The 10,913-nt window shown below is 33.9% G+C and overlaps 1 protein-coding gene across 1 annotated transcript; it reads left to right on the top strand.

Moving 5' to 3' along the window:
* The first annotated feature begins 8,087 nt into the window (after nucleotides 1–8,087).
* On the top strand, nucleotides 8,088–8,851 carry LOC112795136 (uncharacterized mitochondrial protein AtMg00240-like). Its single transcript, XM_025837088.1, has 2 exons — nucleotides 8,088–8,393; nucleotides 8,726–8,851. Exons 1-2 carry the CDS (start codon nucleotides 8,088–8,090, stop codon nucleotides 8,849–8,851), a joined length of 432 nt encoding a protein of 143 aa, XP_025692873.1.
* The last annotated feature ends 2,062 nt before the right edge of the window (nucleotides 8,852–10,913 follow it).

The raw sequence follows: 10,913 nt of genomic DNA on the forward strand, positions 1-10,913 counted from the left end.
TCATGTCATGCATTCAGAATTACAATTAATACCACCACATTTGAATAAATGAGACTATTCTTAAAATTAAACTTAATTTCTAATGGATTACACTCTTTTTTCTTCTTTCTTTCTTTTTTTTATTTCAAGCTCAGTGGGCAATACATGAGACATCTTTTCAGAATTCAAACAATTAAGAGAAAACTAAAATGGAACCTAGGACTCTAGCTAATAATGGGTCACGCAATAAACAAAGCAAAATAGCAGAAAACTGGAACATAATATAGTAAAATCGGGAAGGAATATAGAATGAAAGGAACTCAACCACCTTAGTTATCCTATTGGTCATTTTATTCTTCAGGTTGTGCTCCTCCGTGAAGATGATTCGCCTCCCTTTTGGTGCCATAAAAACAAACAAAAAATCCTTAAGCGAAGCGTCAACACCAAACTTAAAGGTTTGTTTGTCCTCAAGCAAGGAAGAGCTGAAAATAGAAAGAGACAAATATTATGATGAAAGAAAAAGAAAAGGATAAAAGAACAAGAGAGAATTAGGATTGGAAGATGGAAAAAGAAAATTAAAACTGGGCGGTGAACTAATGTAGTTGTGCGGCACAAGCGACGCGTACGCGTACGGCACGCGTACGCATGGGTCGCAAATTCTCCTTAATGATGCGTGAGCGTCAGGCACACGTCTGCATGCCCTTGGATTTGTGCGATTCGCGAGAAGCCAGCCGCGCGCACGCACAACTCTCTGTTCACGTGGCTTGGGAACCAACATTTTCAATCGATGCGTGCGCATCATGCACGCACACGCGTGGATTGCCATTTGTGCAAATGACGCGCATGCATCAGGGACCGTACGCGTGAACCAGTTTTGTGCTTCTAGCACACTTCCACCCCAAGCCAGCACAACTCTCTGTCCAACACTTGTTTACATCGAATTTCAAGGTCACGCGTACGCGTCACTAACGCGTACGCGTGGAGTGCCAAAATCACCAATGACATGCATGCGTGGGGTATGCGTACGCGTGGGCTTGTTTGTGCGAAAGGCATCATTTCTGCGCCACTCCCGCGCAACTCTCTGTTTATTTTTATTTTTCACGCACACCAATCTGACGCTTGCGCGTCGTGTGCTTCTTCTCTCTCTCTCTCTCTCTCTCTCTCTCTCTCTCTCTCTCTCTCTCTCTCTCTTTTTTGTGTCCGGCTCCTGTTCTAAAATAGCTGCATCATCTGAAAAACAGTAAAAACTCAATAAAAAATCAAACAAGTAAGAAAACTACTACTATGAAAAGTACTAAGGATACAAATTTATTGGGTTGCCTCCCAACAAACGCTTCTTTAACGTCACTAGCTTGACTGTCAGTTCTGCTAATTCAGTAGATGAGCGGACCTCTGGCGATCAATCTCGCCTCTAAGATAGTGCTTCAACCTCTGGCCATTCACTGTAAATTTTCTATCAGAATTCTCTTCCTGTATTTCCACATGACCATATGGTGAAGCTCGAGTAACTACAAATGGTCCTGACCACCGGAATTTCAGCTTCCTGAAAAGAGTTTGAGCCTTGAATTGTACAGAAGCACTCTCTGTCTTGACTTAAAGACTCTGATGGCAATCTTCTTGTCATGCAATAGCTTTTTTTTCTCCTTATAGAGTATTCCTTTTACCATAATTGTTTCTTTTTAATTATCAGTTTTCAATCGCTATAACTCCTCTTAATTTCTCTTTTTGTTTTTATTCCTTTCTCTCAATTGCATCCTTTGATATCCATTTTTCTATCTTTTTATTCTCATGTGTCATTATTCTTTCTCTATTTTATTTCTTTTATAATCATAGTCTCTTTCACTTGCCTCACTTAGGTCTTTTAGGATGTAGCTGTTTTTGGTAATTTTATTTCTCTTTTTTCTTGTATTAGTATCTCTTCTTGATATTCTTAATCTCTTTTTAATACTATAACCAATTATAAATCTCTTCTTGAGCTTCTCCCTAAGTGTTTTATGAAAAAGATTCTAGAGTTTAAGTTACTAAATTATCTTTCTACATCATTTATTATAATTACCGTTATTTTCTTAAATTTTACGACACTTACCTCAACTTTAAATTAAATTCTTTTTACTTTTTTTAATTTCTAAATATTACACTTACATGTTACGTTTAATCTCAAAATTTTAATTAATTATAATTTGATTCATAAGCTTTACTTAATTATACTTTAACTATCTAATTTTTTATTAATTACACGAACTCTTTCACATTTAAATTAGTTACGTTTTAATTCTATAACTTTAATAAAATATATTCTTATACATAATATATATTTATAATGATTATTATATATTTGTATATGTAACAATAATCTTAAAAAACATTAACTTTAATACTTTTTTATTGGATGTGTTTATACACAAGATTTAACACTTTGGGTGAGAAATAGGATTTAGGGGATGTTGAAGGAGACAAGGCAGCAGGCTTGAAAACTTTGGCAATACGCTTGGGTGTTAAGCAAGTAATTTATTTTTCTTTCCTGCATTTTCTAAATATGAGACTTTGGTATATTATATATCCAGATTTATTCATTATTTATCTTTTTCTAGGCATTCTGGTTATGTATATCACTTATTCAAGCTTATGGAATTGCTATTACAATGGGAGCATTATCTCCTGTTTTATGGAGCAAAATTGTTACGGTAATGTGATATTTGCATATATAGATTATTATAAATAATTATTAGTGTGTACTGTGCAGTAATAAAAAATGTACCTCAGTTTATAGTTTGCCTCTCTCTTCACAAATTTTTACATAGAAAAACTAATGAAAATCCACAATGTATATTAATCTATTCCAAAAGTTTCAATAATAATGATATCAATTCGAATAACTATTTGGAGGTTACACCATTTTTATAGAAAATAAGGCATTTTATTCTAATTCTTTTATTCAATTTATTAATATCTTAAATTTGTTGTAATTTTTAATTTGTTAGGTTGTGACACATATCATTATGGTTTTATACGTTTGGAATTATGATGTTAATTCAGTAGATTTATCAAGCAAAGATTCGTTGCACTGCTTTGATATGTTTATGTTTAAGGTAAGCAATAACTTTACTTAGAGCTTGTTTAGAATGCTAATAAGAATTAAAATTTATTAAGTGATAATTTTTTTTTTTTGGAACAACTAAAAATGAATAATTTAAAATTTTTTTAAAATTTTAATTCTCATTTTTAGTAAATGAGACAAAAAAAAGTCTGATTTCTAAATCTACTCACACACTATTTAAACTTGAATTCTATTATATTAATATATTATTATAGTCATTCAAAATCATGAAATTGAATTTCAAATTTTGAATTCTATTTTAAAAAAAAAATAAAATTCTTTTTCATATTAAATGAAATAAACTCTTAGTAAAACAATATGAAGTATTATTTTTTGGGCTTTGCTTGTTACTGAATTTCGCACGATAAGTTGATTATGTAAATGGAGTAGCTCCATTTTTTTCCATGTTAAAAAAATTAAAGATTAATAGAAGGAAGTCGAGCTCATGATGGTTATCGATACACAATTAGTTAGGAATTAGCATGATGAACATGTTAGTTAGATAGTTTTAGAGTTTGTTAGGAGAATGCCAGTATAGCACTAGTTAGTTAGAGATTAATTTAAGTCTTGTAGATATTTGTAGTCACAAGACACTGTATATATAAACCTATATGTAACTAGTTAGAGAAGTGAGATTCATCATTATAGAAATATGAATACAAGAGAGCAATTTCTCTCTCTGCATTCATAGCTCTCTGCTTCTTTTCTGTGCATGAGTTCTCCCTTTGCAAGCTCCTGCACACAATCTTTTATCATGGTGCGGTGAGCGTGGAAGGAGCTAGAATTCGAAATGCAGTAACTGAAGAAGAAGTTGAATGATGAATCCATTGTTGCGAATTAATTGTTCATCCAAGTTCTTACTCGAAACAATCTTCATTTTCTCATCTTGATCTACTCCTTCAATTTTTCTTTACTTACCTCCATTATTCTCCTTCAACTTTGAACTCATTCGATAGAGTTAATGAGAGTTACTCTATTTCTCATCTAATCGTCACACTGATAGAGATTTGGAGGCTCTGATCACGAGATCGAACGTGAAAGATCCTGGATCTATCTCAAAAACCTATTGAAGAATCCAGTAAAACATAGATCTTGAGACTGTGTAATGGCCGATTCAGAAGGTAACTTGAATAAGGAAGATCAACAATTCTTAGCTTCATATCTTCAAAAACTGGCAAAATTAATGAATCTTCACCTGGCACTGATGCATAATCAAATGGCTCAAGCAGGGAAGATGAACTCGAACCTATTACAAGATGTTTTGAGTCCATTTTATCTCCAACCTAGCGACAATCCAGGTATACCTCTCACAACAAATCCATTAACAATTCTAAACTATCACTCTTGGTCGAAGTCAGTTTTGTTGTCGTTGAAATCGAAGAACAAGTTAAGTTTTATCGACGGTTTCCCCCCAAAACTAGACAGATCTGACAATTCATTTCAGGCTTGGGATAGGTGCAATAATCTAGTCTTGTCTTAGCTGCATGCATCTATTAGTAGTGAAATTTTGCACAGTATTCTATCATGCAATGTAGTGTGTGATCTCTGGAAAGATCTTAAGCTCCGATTTTATCAGGGAGATTTGTTTAAAATTGCAGAATTGGAAGAGAAAATGTTTGCTACTAAACAAGGTGATTCCTCCATCACATCTTATTTTACAAGACTCAAAGGCTTATGGAAGGAATTGGATGAATTCCAACCAATTATAAAATGTGAATGTAATGATTCATTCTCATGCGGCATTGAGCTTATGAAAAAGTATAGGTCTCAGACTCATATTGTTTGATTATTGGAAGGATTGAATGATGATTACTTAACGGCCAGATCTCAGATCATGCTCATTAAGCCACTCCCTAATGCAAATGAGGTTTATTCATTACTGTTGCAGCAAAAGCGCCAGCTAACACGCTCGAGCCATAATGATGGGAAGCTACTAATAAACGCTGCCATGAACTTCAATAACTCCTCCAACAATCGTTTTGGTGGAAGTAGACAAGATGACTCATGTGGCAGGGGCAGAGGGCGTTCCAACTAGGGGAGAGACACTAATGGACGTGGTCAATTGAGGAAGTGCTCTCATTGCAGGAGGACTGGACATTTAGTTGACACATGCTACCATAAGCATGGGTTTTCTCCTCACTACAAGTATAGTGCTGACTTAAAAACCATCAACAATGTGAACATTGATGAAGATTTGCAAAAGATTAGTGAGCCTAATTTAATTTAGAAGATAGTGAGAGCTTAGACTACTTGTTTACGAAGGAATGAAAACAAGTTTTAATTGAGTTATTCCACAACCATGGTGGCAAGCCTGCTCAAAACATCAATCTGGCTACGGAAGTTCATGCCCCATCCAAAGGTATATACAAAATTCTATTTATCTCCAAACATAAATTGAAGTGCACATATTGGATTCTCGACACAGGTACCACGGCACATGTGGCTTGTTCTTTAAACTTGTTCACTAGTTTTCAAAGAGTAAATCTAATCACATTTCAATTGCCAGATGGTTCAAGAATTGTCACTGCCATCAACAGTACAATTAATTTTTCAACCAAATTTCAACTTCAAAACGTTCTATATGTTCCATCTTTTACTTTCAACCTCATCTCCATTTCAAAAGCTACTACATCCTTTTTATGCCAATTTACATTTAATGATTTGAATTATGGGATCCAGGACAAGATGAGCTTAAGGATGATTGGCACTGCTGAACTAACTTTAGGCCTGTATATCATGGATTCTGCCCACATGCATACACTGCACTCACTCTCACAGCAATCTCAATTAGTCAATAAGAAAGATTGTGTGAATAATGTTGTAAATAAGTCAGATTTGGCAGCTCTATGACATAGTAGACTAGGACATATTGCTAATAATATAATAGAAGCTATGCAAAAACACTATGATTTTCTTCAGAACCAAATGAAACATGTCCCTTGTGAACCCTGTCATTTTGCTAAACAAAAGCATATTTCTTTCCCTCTTAGCAAAAAAAAAAAATCCACTTCTTGTTTTGATATCATCCACATAGACATTTGGGGACCATTAGCTGTTGCTTCTAGTCAAGGCCATAAATATTTCTTGTCCATTGTGGATGACAAGGCAGATTCACCTGGGCATATTTCATGAAGAGCAAAGCTAAAGTAGCGCATTTAGTTCTCATTTTTGTACAATTAATTGATACACAATTTCAAAAACGAATAAAATGCATAAGAAGTGATCATGGTAAAGAGTTTCTACTACACACTTTTTATGAATCAAAAGGAATTATTCATCAAACTATTTGTGCGAAAAATTCACAACAAAATGGAGTCGTGGGGCGCAAGCATCAAGATATGTTGAATATGGCTAGAGCGCTTGTTTTTCAAAGCCATTTGCCTTATCATATTTGGATTTTTGCTATAGCTCATGCCATATATATCTTGAACCATGTTCTTTCTAGCTCTATAAATGCATCAAGCCCCTTTCAAGAAATGTTCCACTCTTTACCTGACATCTCTTCATTTTCGAACATTTGGGTGTTTCGCCTTTACTTCCACCATAAGTGCTCATAGAAAGAAATTAGAAAAGAGAGCAAGAAAGGCTATTTTTTTAGGTTTCAAAATGAACACTAAAAGTTTTTTATTGATGGATCTATACTCAAAAGAGGTATTTCTTTCAAGAGATGTCATCTTCTATGAGGACATTTTTCCTTTTCACCAATTCAACGCTTTTAATGATTCACATGGTGCATTTATTTTGGATACCTTGCCATTCTATCATAATGATTTAGCACATTAAGCCTTTGCACTCATCATCTATGATGCCTCAAATGTTGCCAGTTCTTTTACAGATACCCTCAAGCACACAAGCACATCACCCTACTCATGCATCGTTAGATCAGCAGACGTCACCCTTGCATTCTCCACACTTGCATGCTAAGCACAACATGCCAGCATTGGCTTCAAGCCCCCATCTAACTCACCATCACATGATCATGTAGCTTTAGAACAACCTCATGTAGACCAGCATCTTAGGCACTCAAATAGGATTAGAAAACCACCTACACGTTTAGCAGATTTTCAATGTGTGCAGGTTCTATGTGAATTAGATTCTTCTTCTGGTGCCTTATCCTCATTTTCACAACATCCTGTCTCTCAATTCATTTCATATGAACATATTTCCCTGTCTTACAAAGCCCTTTCCATCGCCATCGACAACCTCACTGAACCTCAAAGTTTTGAGCAAGCTATTCAGCATGATTGTTGGTGCCAGTCAATTAGGAATGAACTTTTGGCCCTCGAAACTAACAAAACCTGGGTAATCACTACTCTTCCAAAGGGTAAGTGCATCGTTGGGTGCAAGTGGGTCTTCAAGACCAAACTCAAGACAGACTGCTCGGTAGAATACCACAAGGCTAGGTTGGTAGCCAATGGCTACACTCAATTAGCTATATTTGACTACTTTGATACATTTTTCCCTGTTGTGAAAATATCCACATTTCGAGTTCTGCTGGCTCTCACAACTCAGAAGGGTTGGTTCCTTCACTAACTCGACGTGAACATGACATTTCTATATGGGGATCTTCCTGAGACTGTTTACATGAAGCTTTTCCCCTGTCTCTCTGCACCTCTAAACAGTGTATGCAAACTTGAGCATTCTCTCTATGGTCTTAAGCAGGCCAATCGGCAGTAGAATCATAATTTGTGCTCAGTATTGAAGGAATCAGGTTACACCCAATCACGAGCTGATCACTCTCTATTCACCAAAAGCAGCTCCACTGCCTTCACTACCCTTTTGGTGTATGTTGACGATCTTGTTCTAGCTGGAAATGACATGAAAGAAATTGAAAGAGTGAAAGCCCTCTTGGATGCCAAGTTTAAAATCAAGGATCTGGGGGATTCTCAAATACTTCCTTGGGTTTGAAGTTGCAAGGAGTAGCCAAGGCATCCTTCTCTACCAACGTAAGTATGCAATTGATCTCTTAGATGAGTTTGGCTTTCTGAATACCAAGCCCATCTCCACCCCGATGAATTACACTGCTCCCCTATCAAAGTATGTTGGTTTACCCTTGTCTGACTTGACTCCTTATCGCAGGCTTATAGGGAGGCTGCTTTACTTGACGAATACTCGTCCTGATATTAGCTTCGCTGTCAACAAGCTCAGTCAATATCTGGACTGTTCCACGAACGTGCATTGCAAGGCTGGGCTGCACATCTTGAAGTATATCAAAGGTACTCCAACAAGAGGAATTTTGTTCTCCACCACCTCTGACTTATGCCTTACTGGCTATTCTGATTCTGATTGGGGAACGTGCCCCGATACATGGCGTTCGGTATCCGGATTCTGTTTCTTCTTGGGTTCCTCTATTGTCTCATAGAAGAGTCAGAAACAGCTTACAATGGCGCGTTCTTCTGTGGAGGCAGAATATCGCGCATTGGCACTGGCAACATGCTAAGGGAGATGGCTCACGTACATTCTCAGAGTTTGCAAGTCCCCTTACGTAGGCCGATTACCCTGTTCTGTGACAATCAATCAGCGATTCATATTGCTTCGAACTCAGTTTTTCATGAGTGTACCAAGCACATCGAAATCAACTGCCACACTGTTCGAGATCGAGTGCATGATGGTTCTTTGAAGTTGTTACCAGTCCCTTCCTTTGAATAGGTCGCTGATATTCTCACCAAGAGCTTGGCACCAGGGCCGTTCGCAAAGATTCATTGCAAGCTTGGAATGCATGTCATTCATATTCCAAGCTTGAGGGAGGCTGATAGAAGGAAGTCGAGCTCATAATGGTTATCGATATACAGTTAGTTAGGAATCAACATGATGAACATGTTAGTTAGATAGTTTTGGAGTTTGTTAGGAGAATGCCAGCATGGCACTAGTTAGCTAGAGATTAATTTAAGCCTTGTAGATATTTGTAGTCACAAGACACTATATATATAAACCTATATATAACTAATTAGAGAAGTGAGATTCATCATTATAAAAATGTGAATACAAGAGAGCAACTTTTTTCTTCGCGTTCAGAGCTCTCTGCTTCTTTTCTGTGCATGAGTTCTCCCTTTGTAAACTCCTGAACGCAACCTTTTATCAAAGATCATTTGTGTTTAATCTAATAAAACCAAAAGCTAGTTTTAAAATTAACTTCTTAATATATATATATATATATATATATATATATATATATATATATATATATATATATATATATATTATTTCAATTCAACTACTCTAGCTGAATTTCGGTTAAATTTCTAAATTTTTTAACCTTTATACTGATTTTATTTTCGGAACTTTGGATATTTGTTCCTTGACTTAATTATTTCAATTCTTTCTTAATTAAGCGATGCTGTATGGATAAAACTATTATGCTTGTGAAGACTAGAGTTATGAGATTTATCGTTTTCATATTTTTTTGTTGTAGCTTGTAACTGTGGAAAGTGTCCTTGTAATATTTGTTCGTTGAAGAACAAGTGAGATTGTGGATTTAATAAATAGTGCAGCATTTTCCATACGTTTCAACTAGATGAATCTTCGTGCAAGTTTATTATATATTTTTTTTCAAGTAAATTATTGTTTTCATAAGATAGATAATAGGTATTTCCCTGTTGCTCCTACAGGCAGAAATAAAAATGTATTTGTATAATAAATATATGACTTAATGAGAAACTTGCATGTGAATTATATAATTCAATTCTTTAATATTAAAATACGTTTCAAATTAATCAAAAACAAGACTAAAATATTCTTTTAATTAATTTTTGGAAAAGGGTTAAGGAGTTTTCTAATATTTTTAAAAAATAATATTTTAAGATTAGTATTAAAAAGAATAAAATATTCCTTTATGTTTAAAATTATTTAATTATATTCTAAATTAATATTTGAATGTGATTTTAAAAAGAATAAAATATCTATAGAATTAATTTAAAAACACTACTAAAAAAAAACTTTTTTCTACATTAATTGGATAATAATTTGTGAGAGGCTTATGTGTGGTGAAGAAAGATGAGGAGAGTGAAGGCCTTTTTATAATGAGAAGATCTACAATAAATATGAGTTTTAGCGATGTTAAATTTTATAACTTTTTAAAATCGTTTTTTTAGGTAGTTTTAGATAATGGTTTTTTACAGTGTTATATTTGAATTTAATTTCTCATTATTTTATAGCAACAAACTAAAATTGTTCTCTTTGACTATTTTAAAGAACGGTATTATAATTATTATTATGATTTATTTTTAAGCAACAGTTTTTTAATGTTATTTAAATAATTTACAAAAGAAACGCATAAAAAACGTTACCAAAATGCTACTACACTTTAAAATCGTTCAATTAAATGGCCTTAGACAACAATTTTTACAGTGTTGTTGTTAAAGTTTAATTTTTTATTATATTATAACAACAAAATAAAATTATTCTCTTTGACTATTTTAAAGAACATTTTTATTACCATTACCACAATTTTTTATTAAACAATAATTTTTTAATATTATACAAATTAAAAGATACATATAAAAATAGTTATAAATAATCATACAAATTTAAACAATTTTCTCTATAAATACTAAATTTGTAGAACACTAAAATATTATTGTTATAAATATATCACAAATATTATTTATAGAAAAAATAAATTTAAAATAAATTTATAACAAAAATATTATATATTTTTTGTTTAATTCCTACTCTAAAATTTAGCATAATATTTTTTTAACACTTCAAAAAAATTTCAGCAACTTTCCTTCAGAATAAAATACAAAGCTGATCTTTTTCCCTCCCTCTACTAATAGCCCCCACATGTGCACTAAAAGTAACGACGACACACGGCGATGTCTGGAAGGGTGAATGTGTC

Source organism: Arachis hypogaea, chromosome 4 (assembly GCF_003086295.3).
Source record: "Arachis hypogaea cultivar Tifrunner chromosome 4, arahy.Tifrunner.gnm2.J5K5, whole genome shotgun sequence".
Classification (NCBI taxonomy): domain Eukaryota; kingdom Viridiplantae; phylum Streptophyta; class Magnoliopsida; order Fabales; family Fabaceae; genus Arachis; species Arachis hypogaea.